General features: G+C 38.4%; 1 protein-coding gene across 3 annotated transcripts in view; it reads left to right on the forward strand.

The window, feature by feature from the left end:
• The window catches only part of lrp4 (low density lipoprotein receptor-related protein 4), a 112,666-nt gene that overhangs the window by 48,256 nt on the left and 43,255 nt on the right, over positions 1 to 21,155 (forward strand). For all 3 annotated transcript variants that reach the window (XM_016674710.1, XM_007558765.2, XM_007558767.2), the window contains exon 2: positions 2,787 to 2,933. In XM_016674710.1, the coding sequence (XP_016530196.1) occupies positions 2,787 to 2,933 (147 nt within the window). The remainder of the gene's footprint in view (positions 1 to 2,786; positions 2,934 to 21,155) is intronic.

Below are 21,155 nucleotides of genomic sequence, written 5' to 3' on the forward strand. Positions count from 1 at the left end.
GCTGTGGGGAAAACCAGTGCTTCATCCTTCAATTTTCTCTGTTGAAAATGTTTAGTTTTCCCTCTGGCAGGTGGCATCCTGTAGTAACGCCACAATGATTCCAGCTGCCTGTGCAGATTGAGGGAACACAGTTTCATCCATACTGCTTTAGAATAATTAATGTACGTTTTTTGCATGGTGTGGTTGGTGGCTTCCTGCTGGGCTCTGTAGGTTTTTGGTTCTGGTCAGACCTAGTGACCTCTGCTTTTTAAAGCATGTCTGACAAATGCAAGTCCTGTGATGTGGCTTCATGTTGACAAGACTTCTGCTCCATCTCACAGACTCTAATTTAGCGCTATGAAACCCACACGCATCTGACTGAAACGCACATTAGCTCAACGTTACAAATTGAGCAGAGCTTACTACTCTACGGTCTAAGCTAAACAGGCTGTGCTGACAAATGCCAAAAACTTGTTGGAGACGTTAGTGCTGTCTCTCAGTCCTCTGTTGTCTCTCACGAGGTAGACGCCACGGCCCGAGGGTCGGAGACTTGAGGAATTACAGACTGTGCTAGAAAATTAGAAAGACAAGTTTAAAGACAGGAAGACTCGGATGACGCCATCCCCGTTTCACTCCCATTAGTGGGGAACTCTGGAAACAAGGGGACGGGCAGAGGGGGGGAGTGGAGAAAAGAAGGGAGGCAACTTAAGGGGTGGGGGGCAAATGTGAAGAAAGGATGGTGGAAAGAGGAGAAAGAGACGGAGAGAGGGAAATGAATAGAAAGAGGCCATTAATTTAGTGCTGTGGGAGGGATCTGAAGCTTACTGCGCTCTCCCTGCCAGGCCCTCCTGGGTTGACTGATGCCTTTGTGAAGAGGCCAGGAACCACACACGCACACACACACACACACACACACACACACAGACACACACACATGCTCCAAGAACTTTGGGTTGTGGCCGGCCAGTTTCAGCTAAACTGACACTCAAACACACACAGATGGCCATTAATGGACTTCAAAGTGAGAGCAAAACGGGGAAACTTTTATTTGTTCCATCTCATGGTCTAGCATCGCTGTGATGTGTGTGATGATGTGGTGTTTTTTTTTTTTTGTTGTTGTTGTTTTTGTTGCTGTGGCTAAGTGTTGGAGAACCATTGGTGTGCATTTGGCTTTTTGATCATTTCGGGGGAAGCTGTTCAATTTCTGCACATACAAAACTGGTATACCATAGAATGTTTATTGCTTATTACACAATTGCTGTTTTTTTTTGTTTTTTTTTTTAGAGATTTTCTGTACATTGAAATGGTGGATACACTGAATTTGACAGATTTTTCAGGATTTTTCACTCTTTGCTTTTGACAAATACAGTCCTACTGACAAACGAAACATAAAATCTCAAGCATTAAAAATTAAAATATATCTAAAACTAGATTACCTATGCACACTAGAAAGAACTTTTAAGTTTTAAGCTTTGTTTTACTCATTGATCACTTATATTCATTGATCATTTATTGGTCATGTCAGTGATTTGTAGTCTGATTTAGTTTATAAATTTGCAACACTCAAAGCTCATTAATAATTGTCACTTATGTCACTGTAAGCCATCCATTCTGTCCTACATTTCTGTTTTTGTTTTGCAATGATTAAGCTTAAGATGAGGAAAAAAGTCTGTAAATCACAAAGTGCTGCTTTTCATCTTGTCTCAGAAGGCACATCATCTGGAAAAGCATCTGTAGCATCCACGTGTATTGTCACATTGTTTGTCACAGTGCTGACAGTTAATTCATGTGGTGTCTGTCAGTTATTTTTTTCTGCAGTGTTGCGTAGCAGATCAGTGGAAGCTTCCTTCTGCTTTAGTGTCGTTGGTCAATGCTTCTAAAAGTTTGTATCCTCAACTGTCTGTATCGACAAGGCAACTCAAGAACATCCTTATCTTCAAAATAAGAGTTTCAACAGACTGTCAAGTGTGAAGCATCACTGTCTTGGTCAGAGCTTGTATTGACAGAGCGTCCACCTGTTTTTATGATGATGTCACATCCTGACTGTGATTGGATAGTTAGGATTCAATCACAGTTGGATTGAATTGTGGGACAGACTGACAAATATTATGTTTTTTTTTTTTTAATATTGCAAGATCTCTGGTTACAATGCCTCATTACACCTCTAATTCAAATAAAACCAAACTCTCTTCCTTTACACTTATGTTGAAGACTTAAGTGTTAACATTTAATACTTACATTTAATACTTATGGTGAGGCTCCCTGAAAAGCAACACACTCTAAAAGCACTTCTTTACCAACATAAATCTAATTTTATATATTTGATTTAGTTATTTCTTTATGACAGATAAATTAATTAAAGCATGAAATTGTTGCTCATCTGTCCATTTACCAGATAAGGTCTTGCACCTTTGCAGAAATATCTGCAAGAGAAATGTTTTTTTTTTTGCTAGAAAGCATCAATTCATAAAAACACCTGTGATTTTCTTCAGGAATTTCTAAACGCAGATGTCATAAATCAGGATGTTATGAACCTCTGCAGAGTTATTAAATTGTTTACTGCTTGAGATATAAACATGTCGTATGGGGAGAGAAGGGTAAAAATCAATTTTTACAATCTTGAGATTTACTGCCATCTTGTAACTTTAAACATCTTTGACGTCTGATGCTTTCTGCAACTCCTTTGTTTCATGCATTAAGGTTTGTAGAGCAGAGTCAAACTGTTTAGAAATGATGACTAAAGCAAACAGTTTATATCTCCAGTTCATGTCATATGAACTGTAACCTTTATTTCTGGTCTTTTGCAGGTGTTCAGGGCAGTGCTGACTGTTCGTGCGGGAGGAACCACTTCACGTGTGCGGTCAGCGCGTTCGGGGAGTGTACCTGCATTCCGGCCCAGTGGCAGTGTGACGGAGACAATGATTGCGGGGACCACAGCGACGAGGACGGATGCAGTGAGTTTTTGCTTGTGGTCGAACATTTTCTTCTAAATGGGTTCAACTTAAGTCTTGGTGTACACCTAATTTCCTCTTTCCTTCCTCTCTCATGTCTGCTTTTTCACTCTGTGAGCTTTATTTTGGGGAGTGTCATTTATGTCCTGTATGAACATCTGCTGCCACAAGACTCTGTCCAACTGGCTCAATGTTACATTACTGTGTAAAATACATGTTCATAACACTTGGAATGTCTTGGCCAACAATTATTGCTCTCCAAACAGTCCTTTATGATGTGACTATTGCACACAATAATCTTAAAATGATGATGTATTTGCAATATTCTGGTCTCTCTCTCTCTCTGTCTCTCGCAGCCCTTGCTGCAGCACTCACAGCCCTTGCTGCAGCACTCGCAGCCCTTGCTGCAGCACTCGCAGCATAAAATATCAAAATAGGATGAGGTGATTATATATTGAACTGAAATGCAACAAAAATCAGATGAATTGGTGTTGGCTCGTTTTATTCTGTTAAAATGAAGTCTGTGTTTATTTTGATCATCTTTAGAACAGAACGTACAGGACGTTTTGACAAAATATTGGACAGATACTTCATAGATGGATCAGTTTGTCCTGTTTGTTTTTTGGCAGATCAGTTGCTTAGTGGCACATTCCCAGTGTAATTTTGTCAGAAACAAAGAGATGAAACTATTTTTTCCAGATCATTTTACTGGTAGGAATGTTGTACACCACAAATCTGGAACTATTTGTCACAGTTGTGGTTTCTAGGTGCTAAATTGAAGCTTCCTTTCTTGTATTGTTTCTGCATTTTTCCCCCACCCTAAACCCAGATCCCCATGTTTTTAGTCCAACTGTTAGAAACGCAAAAACTCCAGCTCATTGTTTTTTTGTAACAAATGCTCTGAATATCTGCATATTAAAGTGCATGTGGAAGATTTTGTCAAAATAAATCAGAAATGTTGTGAGGAAGTAAACATGATCAAAGCTTTTTAGATTATTGTTTGTTACCAGGCAAATTTTGATGCAAATAAACAATAAAAGAATACAATGGAAATGATAGGAACCCCAGTACTGTTTTTAATCCTAAATTCACTTGAGATATTTGGTAGAATTTTAAATTAAATTTGAAATATTTACGACACGACCTGCGGTTTTCTTTGGAACATTATGTACTGGGCCCTTGAGCAAGGCATTAAACTACCTCAAGACTGCCTAGACTTGGCTATTCTTGGCAACTGACTGACTTTTTAAACTTGCTGTGGATATGAAAATGTGCTCAGTCGTTTCTTTTTTTGTTTTTTTACATAGTTTTAAAAAAACAAAACAAAACAACATTAACAAAAATATGGAAATTGACCTGATATTGATCCAATCTCTCCCCAGTAAAACACTGAATGGCTGACTGGTTTGGAAGGTACGATTTCTAAGGGAGATTGTGTATGCACCAAACGCACACAAACAAATGCTTGAGTGACTTCTGGCACCAGATAAATTTTGGCTGGAGGGGAGTCTTGGCAGCGGAGGCAGACAGGATTATTTTCTTGCAGAGCATGTCAGTTTGTCAAGTGGAGGAGATCTTCGGTGCTCTTCTTTTGCTCTTCTGTGTATCGATGGGAAACGTCGATGCAAGGGCCTTTTTTGTTCTCGTCGCTGCTCGCTCTTTGGGCAGACGGGTAGATTCTGCCCTTTTTTGTTGGGCACTTCCTCATCCTCTTTCAGAGGTTTGCGGATCAGTATTCACTCTCCATCACTCTTCTTCTGTCATATTAAGCTTGTTAGGATTTAGCAGAGGGAATGCTAAGTGTTATTGATTTCTGGCCAGTTGAATGTTTAGTGAGTCCGATTGCCACGTATTGATTTGCAGTGCGTTACTTATTTAAAGAGACACATGGAAGCAGCTGGCAGATATCGGGGCATCTACCCAGACCTTCCTAATCCATTAGTACTGTAAGATCGATTCCCTGCTTTATCGCTCTGTGGTCGGACGATCACTCGCTTGGACGACTCCAGTCAATCTTGTAACAGCAGCCCTCATGTCGAAGGCATTCATTCTGTTTCTCAGTAATGCTGTTTGATCACAGCAGTATACCCATCAGCATTTATTACATTCATTGTTACAGTTGTAAAACTGAAAAAAAAAAAAAAAATCTTCAGCAAGTTATGCTTGCCAACAAACAATTGAAGAAATTAGTGATGACTCCTTTGAGTCTAATCTGTATATATATATATATTTTTTTTTCATGAACAAAATCTTGAGCTCGTTTAGACTGGGACCATTAGTAGTTTCCATTTTAATGCTCAATTTACTCAGTAAAACTATTAAACATTCTTCTCTTATTGGCTTTCAGGTGTTCTTTTTTTCTTGTTAAGTAGATTGTGAGTATTGGAGGGTTCTTGGCTTTGAACGCAACATTTGTTAAGGATTAATTTGAAGTGAATGAAGTGATTTAAAGTTTGCTTTACTCCAAACTTAGGGAACTGGGGATAAAAAAAGAAATGAGATGGAACCTTCAAAAGACCAAAACTTTGACATGCCAACAAACAACAAAGACAAAAGTGGAAACATAATAATTTTATAAATTGTCTATGAAATGGCTTCGTGCTCCAGAATGGAAATATTTCAAATGAATACATCTAAACAAACACACCTAAGCATGTTTTAGGTATGGAGTTTTATTTTTTGTGGACAGTATAAACATGAAAATACAATTTCCTATTAAAATCTTTGAATTCATGAATAACATTTTAACTGAGCTTGTGTATATTTGCAGTTTTTTTTTTTAAGTTAAATTAATTCTCTGTTAACTGAAAGATCAGGTTGACGCTAAAATTATTTTTGCATTCTGAAAATGAAAGAAATTGCTTGTGCGGTTCACTGTGAAAAGAAGAAGAAGAGCACAGAAAAGTGAGTATTTTTTAGGAAACCGCTTCTATCACACTGATTGAGTTAACCGAGTCCAATCGTAAAAGTGAAGAGTTAAATTTTATGGTTTTCAGGAAGGTTCTGTAAAAACATGGAAGAATTGAATTTTCAGAGGTGCAGCTTCAGTTCAGAGGATGGAGAGTGATTTTCCTCAAGGCTGATCGGCAAAGTTGTGTGACCGTGAGAATATCCAATCACAATGAACACACACAGGAAAGCACAGAGGGCCGTGTCTTTTCTGCTGAATTGAGGCAGTGTAGTGTGTGGCATCCAGACTTTTTTTGAACTTTAATGTGTTTATCATTTATACTAATTTACCAATTTCCAGACAGACTACAACTGTCTTGAAACGGAGAGCAGGAATGCGTGTGTTTGTGTGTGTGTGTGGAAGTGGTGAGGATGGGAGCAAAGGCTGACCGTCTTTATGAAGCAATCTAATTACAATGTGGAAATCATGTGGAAATAGTGCAGATTAAAGGTGTGTGTGTGTGTGTGTGTGCGTGTTTGTTTGTGTTTGTGTTCTACCAGATAAAATTTCATAGCTGTAGAGAGACCGAAGATGGATTGGAAAAAAAGGGTGATGAGGGACTACGAGGACTATTTAAAAATGTTCATCATGTTATTGTGTGTGTGTGTGTGTGTGTGTGTGTGTGCAAATGTACTTTAAGTATAGTGATCTGGAACAGTGATCATTAGCATACTCCATCTCACTCAGAGCTCCTGGTGGGTGAGGAGGAAATGAACTTTACAGCCATGTGTTCTCCCCGTAAACCTCCTTACCGTCGGCCCTGTTTGCACTGGACCACACTGGCTGCAGAGAGCTTTGCTTGATGGCCATAAATTTACCCTTTTAGGCAGACGATTTAAAGTTAAGGGTCCATACCAATGTGTTTCCAGGGTGTGCATCTTGGCTGCAATCCTTTTATTGTTGTAAAAGCAACATGGGAAGTTGTAAAAAGAAGGAAAAGAAAACAAAAGTTTTAGCTTTAAATTCTTGCTGACCTTCAGTATTATGGAGGAAATGTGTTGGTGCTGGGTTATACTGTTTGTGACAGTATTGCAGTTAAAATAATTATTTATGGTTGACTTAAACTAAATACAAAAGAATATTTTTTTTCTATTTTAACTTAAGCTAAATCCAAATAAACATGAAGTATGTTAGCTGGTGGTGTTTGAATGAAGCCATAAGTTAACCAATGATGGTTGATTATGTTGCTTCTGAAGCTGGTTTGTTGAAGTTAGAGAATTAAAATCAAAACATCTCTGTTGAGCTTTCTTCTATTCTCCGTCATGGGAAGATGCATTGTTGCCAGACTTCATTTCTTATTCATCTCAAACACAAAGACAATCACAATGTTTAAACAGTAACTTTATTCTTTGTTTTATATTTAATTTGCATCATTTCATCTTTCAATTACCACATCTCAACTAGATTTTTTTTTTGGGGGCGGGTGGGGAGGGGGGTGCAATGAACCCACATATAAACATGTTAAGATACTTTTAGTCCACTTTGCAGCTTTTTTGGCATCTAGACGTCCTTAGATCAGAGTTTCAAACTGGATCTTTAAACTGCAGTTCACGGCTTTTTTTTAAGTCTTGAAAACTTGAAGATATCAAAATGACTTGTGCTTTACAATACTTCAGTCCAGAATTGAATAATCTCAGTGTTGCAGATTTTAAGATGGAGAAGATTGAAGTTTGCCTTCTAAATAGGTGGATATACTGTGTATAAAAGTGTGAGGTCTTTCTGTATTTCACAGTGAAACTTGTCATCTAATTTTGTAAAATCTGTGGTACCCACCATAGTGCCATTAAAAATACATTTGATCTGAAAGATGTAATAATTATATTGGTTTTCTGAAAGAAAAAGCACAGTGGGTGCAATCTGGTGCCAACTCCTCTGTACCTGCTGCCTCCGCATTCCTGTGACATCATCAAACTGTAGACCGTCTGAAACCCTGTCAGACTTTTTGTGTTTACTTTCTCACCTTGTTCCAACAATCCAGAGTTCACTTTGATATTTAGGGATATAAAGATCAACCAAGATAAATAAATTGAAAAACTGTATAAAATGTGAGCACCTCATTAAACATTCAGGTTTCTGAAAGGATACACATATTTATAACACAAAGTTAATCGAAGTCTTTGGATTTCTTCGCCTCACTAGTCGAAACTCTTGTAACTGGCCTACACACCTGAAGGACAGTAGACTAATTAGCTTTGATGGAATTTATTGAAGACATAACTCATGCAGTTCATCAAATATTTAAGGGCTTGCCATCTTTACATTTTTTTTCTACAAATACAGCTGGATTGCATACAGGAGTGCCTTTTTATATTTGACGGCTGGCGAAGCACATGAGCTTTGCTTTGCTTTGAAGCTTTTCTTAATTAGAGGAGGACATGTTTATGTTCTTGGCAGCATGCACCACATCCATAAACCTCCATAAGGAGAATGAAGACTGCATGCTGCTTGCGTGTGTCTGGTTATCTTATGAAATCATGGTGAGGGCTGTGAGGCACGGGGAAGTGGAATGAGAGTGATGAAGGACAGAACGTTGTCTGGTTCATGTAATGGTTAGTGCTCTCAGCTAAATGTTTCACCACTGTCCTTATTCTGTTCTTGCTCAAACTGCTGTTTTGGGTTGAAGGAGGACTTATGGGAACATGGGCTTGGATAATATCAGACGAATTCTTCATCTTTTTATCTCACTGTCCTGTATTCAGAAGACATGGTGAGGAATCTTGGTTTGAATAAGCACTTATTTGGATTTAGACTGTCAGCTCTTTGGCCTGTACATCTGTGTGGACGGAAGACAGGACTGCAGAAGTGTGATCAGCTGCTTACCTCACACCAGAAAGCCGTAAACATTGCCTCTCTTGCTGGAAGGGTGAAGTTTGTTGCTGTAACCTCCCCAAGGATTGATTAGTATTGGTTGGTAATGCGGTTCCTTTTACTTAACCAAGACTGGTGCTAAGGACAGTTCTCTGACAGAACTGGAATGATTTTCTACAGCCACAGAAGCTAGTGCAGTACGCCACGTCAAACGCCTCTTGCAGTAAAGGATTGCTGCATTCTGAGTATATGGAAGGCAACTCCATAAATCACAAATGCCTTTCTCACCATCCCTGCTAACAGATTTCTCTTATCATCTTATTTTTTGCTGCTTTAAACAACATGTTGTGTTTGTGAAAGCTTCACTCTCTTCTCCAGCTAATCTCTGAATACCATAAGTAGTATAAATGGGGGAGAACCGAGCATTTACAGCAGGATAAGTCAGAAATACCTGATGATATTGAAATGTAAACAATGGTTTGGAACAAAGTTGGGAATGAATGAATTCAGTAGAAAACACCGTAAGCCAGGATTATTTCTTCACATTGACCTAATCAAACTCCATCCTGTTAAGGGAATGTGAGTTTATGTCACTTCAATATTAATCTGGCTTTTTTTAAAGTTCAAAGTGTGTCTCTTTATAAGAGAGACGCACACTTCTACATCTGCTGTCCTGCTTCTGTTTAACTGGCACTTTGTTGGAGGGAGCCATTGACTGATGAAGTGCTGCAGATTATTTCATGGTGTGAGACACTTTGTGTCTAACCATGTCTCTCTACTTAACAAGGTCATTTAAGAACTATTGCAAAATCTCAGCTATGATCAGTTCTTCTGTTTAACTATGTGTCTCAGAAAAGCTGCTAAAACTGCAGCTCTAAATAACTCTGTATGTTTTCTTTATTATCCCAGAATCACTGCTTCAGTGTTCTGTGTTTCTGTTTTTACGTCTCTGGTCCATCTTCTCAAACAGCCAGTCCAGTAGGTGGTGATTCAATCTGGGCTCGGTTCTGAGTCATTCCCATTGCCACCACATGCTTGCTCAAACTGAGGGGTTACTGTGATGACATCAGTGACTAAATGTAGCTTTTTATCCACTGGATTTACAAACTAATTTTGTGTTTTTGCACTTTATAACAATGAGGATCAAATTGGAATGTATATAATTAATGAGTATTTCTGAACTGACCTCGATATACTGTGTAAATTGGATGTTTTTTTCTAGAAAGGTTTCTTGAGGTGACATTTGTTGTGAATTTCATTCAAATAAACTGAATAGAATAAACTTGAGCAGATCTAAAGTAAAAATTCCAGGATTTTATAAACATGAAATTCATGTCATTTTGGTAAAATGTTGTTCTTAAACTCTCAATTCCTTCACATTGAGTATTTCTTTTTTGCGGGTCTTTATAAGAGTTGGTGCTGCAATAGAGCCAACTATTGGCTCTATAACAGAGTTTTTCTGGTGTTTGTGAAGAAGGAAATGGTGCGTGGATCAAACAAGCACTGCCAGCAGTTTATCACTCAAACTTTTTTTGGTAGGAAAAACTCCCATGGTGTGATGCTCTGTCCCAGAGGGGCTTAGCAACATCCTGGGCCCGGTTCATACGTTTTTTCATGTCGGGATCTTTTGGTGTAAGCCCGGACTTGCTGCATGTTTGCAACATTCTGCAGGTCAGATGTTGCAGCACCGACTGTGTTGGATATAATTTTGGTTGCATCTGCTTCCAGCACAGTCAGAAATGGCTTCTGGGGCAAAATGGGTGTACTCATATCCCCATAGTGATGCATTTTAAGTTGGTGCAATTAATCTACCCAGACAGATGTTAAAAAAAAATCTGTTGAGAGCAACAGATGCAGATAAGGCACTTTATTTGCTGATGTTTCACCTTCTCTTGCCTTCCAGCACATCCATCAGTTCATCCTTTTATTTATTTTCTGTGCTTTTCACTTTCTGTGACACAAGTATATGGATCTTTTTTATAACAATTATTTATTAAGTGATATTTGTTTTTTTTTTCAAATCATCTGAACATCACCTGACTATGTCTTGTGTTCATGGGAGAAACCAAACAAAAACCTAAATAAAAGCATTCAGACGTTTAGATACATTATGAGAGAATGACCAGAGTTAAAATGGATTCTCACAGGTTCACACTCCAATGTGAACCACCAGAAAAGAAGCATACCCCTTCTGTCCTTTAATCCGCCATCCTGCTCTGTGGCAGCCAATCAGGAAGCAGCTGGGACCACAGGAGCTCAGCTGATCTAAAAGCCGGAGCGGAGAAGATTAGGACCCCATTCGCTCCTTCTCCATGTGTTGCTTCATCCTTTCCTCCCTCTGCCCTTGCATCCCTCTCTTCTTTGCCCCCAGACCACAGGAAACCTGAACAACCAACTCACTTTTCTTCTTCCCCAAGACTTTGTCATTTATTTCACACTGTGTGCTTGAATTTCTTCCTTCTTTTCATCTGTCCTTTCTCTTGCCTCTTTCTCCTCTTTGGTTGTTTCTCTTTCTGTTGCAACCTTCAACGTAGTTGTTTGGACACATTAGCATAATCCTCCCCCGTCTGTTTCCCCATCTAAAGGTTGCTCAGTGCTTTCCTCCGCCTCCTTCCTAAATATTTACTTCCTTCTCACTAAATTAGCTTGGGCACACTTGTTCACATAGAAGAGGACATGAGGGGTTGATGAAGGACAAAGTGACAAACACAAAAGCAGGACCAAGGGTTTTTTGTCTCGACCAGACGTTTTTGCCGTAATCAATGCAGTATATACTTAAGTAGGTTTCAAATGAGATCCAAGTAAATAAAACTGAAACTACAGCACACAGTAAATACAATCTTTTTATATCCCACTGAGAAATAAACATTTGCCGTATGCATTTCTTTTTCACTACCTTGAGTAAAAAGAGTGCTTCCACAGTACCAGGATAATTACACAAGATGTAAATCATGATCTAATTGCTTTTCTTTAAATCGTAAAGCCAACAATTGTTCCTATTGCTTCTAAATTAGGATATTTTGGTTATTAAAGTTAGGAGTGTTCTGGACACCATATGCGTTTTACTTTGATACAGACTTCACCACGATATTTGAGGAAATATTTGTTAGAGCTATTAAAGCAATATTAAGCCATGGTAAACGCTGTTGTGAACTTTGAGTAATGCCAGATAAACAAGCTTGTATTGATTGCTTATTTCATTGGGCTGTCCACCCAGGTAGAGAGCCCACACTCAGCTGTTTTACAGACGTGTCTTCTGGAGCTTAGCAGCTTTAAAAGCATTGGCTTAACACCATGGACGCTGTTATTGAAGTTTCCACACCATGACTGCTCATGTTTTTTATAACCAGAAATATTTATAATCAAATAAATCAGCATTTCTTGTAAGCAAGAATAAATTCTGGCTTTCTAACTAACTGGGCAATAAAGAACTACTTTAAAAGTAAAAGTGACTTTTTTTTGGCTTCATGCCATGTCATAATGTTATTCCTATTCCAGGCCACCTAAATGCTTGCAGCCAAGTTTCTGCCTCACAGAGTACCACTCCCTTACACCTCATCAACCCCTTCAGACTAGTAGCAGCAGGAATTGACAAACACCTGGTGGAACTGCATATCTGCTAAACTTATCATGCGAACTATCTCTCTGTCCAATGCTTCTAAGAACGGTTGTAAACGGGGGAATGGAGTAGAATTGTTGTGATGACCTATTAAGGCGGAGTACCGGAAAGATTGTGAGCTTCTTAAAGAGACGGAGGCTAATTTCATGGCATCAAGTTGAAAAGTCAAATTTCTTTTAAGTTATATTTGATATAAACTGTATATTTATGACCACTTAAGGTAACATAATTACTTGACTGTGCTATAAAATGGCACTATGTGATTGGAAAACACACTCTGCCACTTTCAGTTCATGTATCATACGTTCCTATTGGTTACTTAAGCAGATTTAGAAATGGACATTTCATCCACATTTTATTGGGTTTAGTGGCATCAAAACCATGTCAACTCTGTCAGTTATATTTCTAAATGTACCCCTTTGTTTCCAAATATGCCCTGAAAAGAAATGCAGGCTGCCTGTGAGGAGCAGAAAGTGTTGCCCGTTTACTTTGACAACACTGATATAATTGAAAAGCCAGACGACTTGCTGTAAACACACAGCATGAGATTTTAGGGAGAACATGTAACTTTGGTGGGGGTTACCAGTTATGTGCTGCTAATTAGCCACATTTAATTACATAACAAACAAAAAAGATTGAAGAAAAAAGGTGAAGAAATAAAAAGTGAGTTTTTAAAACGGCCAATCCACCCATAACTTGCCTCAACCATGTGTGCGTTCTTCCTCCATTGACAGGTTTGTGGATTTTCTGTTTTAGCAGCAGTGGAGCTCTTTTTTGTTGCGACTAAATGAACCTGTATACTGCCATGACACAGATTAATACCTTGGCTTTGCCGAACTCTGAAGAAGGCCAGCTCATTCATCTGATGTCTCGCAACAAGACGGATAACCACAGCTGTGTTTGCTTTAGTTAAATCGGTTTTAGTTTGCCACAGTTGACGTTTGTTTGCCTGTTTTATTATTTGCTTGAGCTCTTCTTGACTTGTCCTTTTGCATGAAATCAAAGCTGAACTTGAACACAGATTCGGTTTTTTTCAGCTCCTGTTGGCTGAGGGTTAGTTATGCTCACACAAAAGGACATCTTCTGCATTCTTGAATAGATTAGCAAACATTTGAAACAAAAACAGATAATCGCCTGAGATTGTTTTTTTTTAGTTTGATCCTGTTTAGTCATAATTTACTAAGGATCTTTAAAGAATTAAAGAAAAAAAAGAAAATAGTTGAAAAGGACTCAGAAGATAATTAATCCAACTTTTAAAATTAAGATATAACTTTTATCTCTAGCTGCAGTCAGGATGAGATTAGATCAATTTTATACATAAAACTGAATTGTTCCTGCCCAATAATGGGACCATACTGTCAGCATTATGTGTCGATTACCATCTGTAGGTGGGTTTGCACTACCAAGCGGGAAGTTATTGCTGAACAAATGACTTAATTTCAGCTTTGACATACAATCCTAATAGTCTAATAATGTCATGATCAGAGTATTTACTGTCATTTAGTGTGGGTGGGCTCTGTAGATGACAGCACTTAAGTGCTACTTGTTAAAGTCCCTCAGCAGAAATTTGTCATGGCAACAAGCAAATCCTATAACCTTAATCCATCACCACGGACAGAGTTCTTCTTGGGGAGGTAATTCTGTTGCTAATATTTCAGATTGAGGGTCTTGGAGAAAAACAAAGATTAAATTTCAGAATTCATTAAAATTTTAATAAGGTGTAACAAGTAGATTGTTGTGAACTTTTTCTTGTTTTCCTTTTAGTCCCTGCATAGCTCACATATGAAGTTATATTAGTCAACAACACAAAACAGCAGGTTTGTGCTTGTCACTATTTAGAAGCACAAATAATTACAAGCACAAACCTGTCACATTAAGCAGATTTATGCCATGTCACATTAAAGCTGCCCAACACACCTTACAGTGATACACGATGTAATTCAGATTTGGACAGGAATGACGGACAAAGTCCATCCAAATGACCAAATATGCAATCAAATTACAGCTGATGTTACACTTGAAATATAGTATCCTACCAAATATTTCTTCCAAATATGTGGTCACATTGTTGCACTGTAGAGTTTGAATTATACAAAGAATATAGGAGTTTGAGTTGCCTTTACCGTTTTTGGTCTTCTTTGACTTGAGTTCTCATGTGCATAAAAAAAGCAAGAAACACCCAAACAAGATCCAACAACTGTATTTTCCTTTCCTCTGTTTTCAAACAAACACTAATTTTCCATTTTCTAAACAGCAGCGACAATATTTTCCAGAATCTGATTCTGATCCCATTTAAAAGCCTCATTTTGCTATAGTGGGCTGTAAGCTTTTAACAGCTGGTCATAATAAATATAACCATCCACCTCATTTTATGTCACCGTCTCTCTCTGAATCTAAAACCTGCTCAACTTGGGTGTGACATCCTTTTCAGATCCGAGGTTCTTTAGATCTTATAAAAGGATGTAAGAACATTAGTATTTGAGGTCGGCCAGGCTGTTTTTGTTAACTGTATTAGGAATTGACTGTTAAAACTTGTTTTTTTACAATGTTGGTGACGGTGGGGCTTTAAATGAGCTGTTGGTTTCACTTTATGGAGTCACGGTGGCATCTAAATTATTAACTTTAACTATTGTATTGTTGTAGTTCTAAAGAAAAATATACGAAATGCTGGATTTTTTTGTTGTTGTTTTTAGACCAAAGGATAAAACATTAAATAAATGTGAATGTTAGCCTTCCAAAAAGCTGCCTAATGTAATTACACTGGTATTATTAAACATCAATGGCGATGGAGTAATGGCTAAAGCAGAGAAAATGCTCTGCCTATCACTGATGTGAAAGACGATGAAGAGAGCCTGTCGCAAAGCTGCTGCTGGACACAGCGCCAAGAAAAACTCTGCAGGCACAACCCCTTCACCCTGACGGAGCGAAATATGTGCTGGCTACTGACCAGAGCTGCACAGGATCAGATAAGCCACCTCTGTCCGGATCAACTATGAGAGGGAAGTAAAAAAGGGAGTGGAGGAAAAGAGACTGAAAGGGAATGGAGGGATTGAGAGGATTAGTTTGAGTTGGAGGTGAAACGAGGGAAATACTTTAAAAAGAAAAAAAGAATCAAACTCTTGCAGTTTTAATCTATAAACATTTAACCATTTATTGTGTTTTTAGTTTCCCAATTAGAAATGAACTACATATAATCTCCTACTTTTTACTAAAAGTGCCTTTATTTGCTTTTTTGCATGTGTATAATGGAAAGCTTTCCTTTTTTAATTTAATTCTCCAATATTGTGAACACTACTTTTTATATTCAAAGATCTCTTTTCATCCCCTGAAGTCGCATCTGTTATTTTTATCTACTTCTCACCGTCTCTGATCCGTCCATCTTTCCATCCTCCTCGCCAGGGCGCTAAACGACGCCTAGGCAGATATATTGGTCCCATTAGAGCCACTTGATTCAGCTGCTCTGTAGTAAAGGCGAGGCCATTAACTCTGCTGTTCGAGGCCACTTAGAGATGAGCACATTCATCTTCCCAAAGACCGACAGGCTCAAGCATATGTGCATCGAACATGTGCTTCCTTATCCAGACTGAAATGCACATAACGGGAAACTTGCAGAAATCTGAATTAGTTGATTTTGAAAGTGACTAATGAAGAAGTTAAAGCACATAGCAATGTACTTGTGCCAAAAACACACCAAAATCTGAATCTATGAAGAAAAACTAGAAGAGTTAATAAACCTAAAATAAAAATAAGCTTCCTTCTGGTTGCAGAGTCTATTGATTTTTTTTTTCAAACATATTTCAAAAACAAGAAACTGGGTCTATAAAATTGAAACCATTGCGATGTAACATAGAACCTTGAAATGAAATGGTACCCAAGACGTTTCAGAAACCACTAAAAGTGCAGCAGAGGTTGTTTATCCTGGATGTTGGTATTTATGCTGAAGAAAAACTGCCAGATTCATTCCTCCTTCAGAAATGTTTCTAACCATGCTTTATGGAAATATTAGACTTTACAAAACCATAAGTCCTTATATTCCTTCACTGATGTGCTATCAGCTTTGAAAAATGTATAAAAAAAGAATACAGTGGCTCCCAGTATTTGTGGGTCTTAAGGGACCGCAACCGCCCTCTAACAGCTAAAATCAGCAAATAATTGAGAGTCCTTCCAGGTTGTTTCTAGGTAACCAGTGAGTGAGTTAGTTGATGCCACCAACCTGGGGCTTGATGACCCAGGTTGATGCTTCCCAGGTTTGTGCAGGAGAAGCATCCTGCACTAAAGCATTTCCTCTCCCTTCATCCCCTCACAATCCTGTGCAATTCTTGGTCAAATTTCAGTGAAATTATTGAATAATCTATCAGATGTATCACCTGTTTATTGATGATGTTTCTATTGTGATATATATTGTTATTGATTTATTGTCTAGCTCTATTTGGATGGATTCTTATTGAAGTTTTGGGTATTTTTGATTTTTTTTTTTTCATACCAGCTAGTTGAGTTTTTTTAAAAAAAGATGCTGATCTGTTGAAGCTTTCACTCACAACTGTCTCCTGAGTTTCCAAACAAATTATCAAAAGATAAAATCCAATGAGCCGTAATGGCGTAACGAAAAGGGTTCAGATGAGTTGAGGACAGTAGCTCAAGTAACGACTTGCTACAACGAAGATACTGGAACCCAGCAACACAAGAGACCACACCTGGTGCCATTCTTCTCACTTAAGAAAAGAAAACCGAGACAGTAATTTGCACAGGCTTTATGCATTTATTTCTGCATAATTGGTTGTAAATTTGCAGTCATGGTTAATTATTTCTGCCTGCACAATTGGCATTAATGACCAAGTAAATCCCAGCTTCTCCAGGGCCTGTCTGGTTTTCCTCGCTGGGTGTGCCGTGTGTGTATCAGATAAGAGAGCCTTGTGATGATGGGACTTGCAGGTGTCTGCGCCTGTTTCTGTGGGAAATGCCATGGAATGCATGTGGGAATTCTGGAGCTCAGATGAGAAAAACCCACCGGTGAAGGTCAGTGTGTTTTTAGGCTGTCTGTGTGTGTGTTCTGACACATGTAAACCCAGCAGCTCTCGGGGGATAATTGTTCACAGGAAGTGTTTGGGAAAGGCCTCGGAGTGTGAAGAGAAAAAAAATAAAAACATTTTGTATGTTTGTGTTACCACATCACTTCAGAGCGTCATTCTGAACCGTAAAGCAGGCCTGTCACAATAACAGGTTTCAGTTGTCCTAGAAGTTATTATGATGAATGATTTATTTTGAGACCATTTCAAGTAACATAAAAGTAATGGCAAAATAATGCAAGGACACATTCTCAAAGATCAACAAGTTTTAAATTCTAGTGAACATTTAACACTGAAACTGGAAGACATTTTAAATATCCACGATCAATAAAAAAATAAATAAAACAAATAAAGTGGAGACTGAAGTCTCCGTAAGCAAAAAGCTACTGAAGACCAAAGCACCAATCTGAAGACTTCTATCATCCAGTTTTTAGAGAAAAAAGAAAAATGGTAAGTCATGCAAACGGAAGTTATTGAGCTTGTTTTAATTTATCATGCGATTTATTGATTATTGCTAATGAACTGGAACAACGACTTTTGATTTTGGCTGTCTGATTAACTGAGAATCATGGGCAGGAAATGGAGTAGAGCCCTGTGTTTGTACACCAGCTGTGAAAATTCATCTTTAATGTTGATGTTAATTCTTTATCTGAGGCTGTAAAGATTGTTCCTTAATATTAGTCGGCAGGTTCTGTTAAATATGTGGGTAAATTTGGTTAAAAAACAATCAAATAAACTAGGCAGGTGGGGTGTGTAGGAGTGTAAAGGCATTGCTGGATGTACTGGGCAGCAAACAGAGGATAATATTAGTGCTTGGATGGCTCTGGTGAGTGAGATTTCTGTGTGTGTGTCAGAAGTAAAGGAATGCAGCGGTAGTGTGAAGAGCAGCGCTGAGCTGACCAGAATCTGTGCGATAAAGGAGATCAAAGCACTCAGAGACCTTCCAGTTTGCTTTTCTCTGATCCACCTGATACCCGGAACAACCCCAACACTTCCTGGATCTGAATTAGTGAAATACTTATTTCCTTTGCATCTCTTTATCGCTCTGCTTGTGGTTTTGCTCTGGATGATTCTGAGCCTGCAGCAACATTTTTGTATGTATATTTGTAGAAGTAGCTGTGTCCGTGCTTATTACCTCAGCACTCTCTTCTGCAGATAAGCTGAATTATTTATTGGAATACTGAGTTGCAGCATTTCCCAGGTTTTGTTGGCTAAGGGCGTCACATTGCTGACGTCGAGTCCGACGTACATTCAAAACGTCGTGAGCGCCTTCAGTTTATACGGAGTTGAGTGTAAGTGTTGTGACTTCACTCCCAGGCTTAGAGAATGCTCTCAGCATCTCAGCAGAAATTCTGCAGAGGATCATAAATCAGCAAATTTTACATGTTTTGGAGTTCTACTAGCATCTCTGGGAAGCACTCCCAGCAACTCTGAAATTTATTACGTTGAGCTTTTCAAATGGATTTTTTTTTAATATATATATACCTGGGAAGAACCTTTTACTGTAAGGCATTAAGTAAAACCCACAAAATAATTTTGACATTTAAATGTGAAAAGGTAAATGTAGTCTGAATTATATGCTGAAAATATTTGTTGTATGAAATATTTAAACATATTTTCACCATTTTGTGAAAGTAGGTTAATCCAGTTGATCAAATATTTAAGCTTTGGTATCTAAATTCCTGGCACATTTTAAACACACACACACACACACACACGCACACACACACACCCCTCACTTGGACCATTTGCCTGTAGTTTAAGGTGAAAATCTTGAAACTGTAGTAAATTGTTCAACTAACTGGTAAAAAATATTTATTTTTATTTTGCAGTCAAATATTATGATTGAAATTAAATATTATAGCCAGATAGTTTTCAACTGTAGTGATTTTGTTTGCTTTTGATGCATTTCTTATAGCTCTGTTCTTTCTTTAATTTGAAACAAACTAGACTGTGTATCACTTCCCCCCAAAAAAAACAAAACTAGATGCACTGATCAAACATTTCTTGATAAATTCAGTTTTAACCAGCCAATTTTGTTTTCTGACTGTTTTCCTTCTTTTTCTACTTCTATTCCATAAGAAGCAAGAGACAAAAGCTTCCTTGAAAGCGATGGTTTTTAATCAAACAGAAAATTTATGATCATTCTCGTGTTTGATTTCTATTGAACTCAGAGTTTAAAGGAGGTGGAGAAACAATGTCTTTATTTAAGTCACCATTTCATGCTGGCAATGATGGTTTGTATTATGAATATAGTGGTCCATGCATCCCCTGTGTAGGTTAGTAAAACGTTTAACACTCATAGGCAGTTTAGATTAGTTTGAAGTAGGATTTTGCTGAGAGGTTATGAGCAATCGATGCTTGACTTCAGATAACTGACTAATCTTGTTCATGTTGATGAAACTGAGATTAATCTGACAGCCAAAGACTAACCCTAAAGGACAGACAGCAAACGGGTTTCCATCGTCCTAGAACAACCCCTGTCTGAAAAATCAAAGTCTCTCTGATCAAAGTGAAATGTAGCAAATTAAATTCACCTTTTTCCACTAAACTACTTACTTGGGACATTTCGACACGATTTTAAGACACAAACTCTTGAAAGTGATATGCAATTTTCAAAAGTCTTTACTTGAGAGAAGCCGCCCACTAACTCTTGTAGCTGAATAAATCTTGGCTCTCGTAGTTCAGATTTCTAATAGCTAACCTTTAGTAATGAAATTAATCCTCGAGTTGCCGGGAAGTAAAGAAAGGCTGCAGAAATATAATTTCATGCACGCTTAGCCAAAGTGTCAGTGTGGCCATTAGACAGGCATCTTTAACCCAGTATTTCTGTAGGTGACTCGGATCTTTGTTGTAAATAAAAGAGAAGCTTCCAGACGGAAGTTCTTTGGTTACATCTGATTCATTTGGTTCTCTGGTACTGATGTCATATCCCTTCAGGGTTATGTGGGTCAGTGGGGCTTTATTGTTCCTGAAAACCAGAGCCTCAACCTAACACACACACACACGCACACACACCTACAATTGCATACAGTTAATTCAGCCCCGCCCGTCTGCCTCGCTGGTTAACTGTCTGCATGACATCATGCATTTTTCATATAGTCTGTGTTGTTTGGTCAATATTTCATATCAGTAATCGACAGGCAAGCGAGAGTCTACTGTAAAGGGGGGTTGTTGCCCCTCTCCTGCTCCCCTCCCTGTTTCTCTGTCCCTCTCTGGCCTGTAATTTAATTAGCTCTGTCTGCAAATGACAAAGGGCCAGTCATTTGGGGTCAGCTTAGATAGCGAGTAGCTGCACTTCGAGCGGATACGAAGTTAGGGAGGAATGCGCTGAGCTGAGCGCGCTGCGTTTAAAAAAAGGTGAAGATTGCATGGGTCCAGTTCAGACTTTGGTTCTGAAAGAGCAGAGGTCAGGCAGAATGAACCTGACTGCATTTAGACTGTTGGTGTCAAAGTTTGACACCAACCAAGGCAGCCAGTGGCCAAATAAGGCTCCTGACTGAGTGGTTGTCTCCACTGACGTTTTCCCTCTGAAAATGGGTTTGTTTCAGTCAATAAAGAAGAATATGATCTTAAGCAGTAATTATGTTGCTTACATCGACAAATCTCAAATTCAGACTAGATAGAGCAACATAATGTGGCTCAAATTTGTGAACTAAAAAGAAAATGATGCGTAGTTTTCAGATTTTTTTTTGTGAGATTGGAAATTTTAAACATGTGGTTTCTCTGTGTTTGGTTTTCCGGACTGCACTGACTTGTGTTGTGATTTCAGTCCTTTTGGT

Source organism: Poecilia formosa, unplaced genomic scaffold (genome assembly GCF_000485575.1).
Source record: "Poecilia formosa unplaced genomic scaffold, Poecilia_formosa-5.1.2 Scaffold99, whole genome shotgun sequence".
Taxonomy (NCBI): domain Eukaryota; kingdom Metazoa; phylum Chordata; class Actinopteri; order Cyprinodontiformes; family Poeciliidae; genus Poecilia; species Poecilia formosa.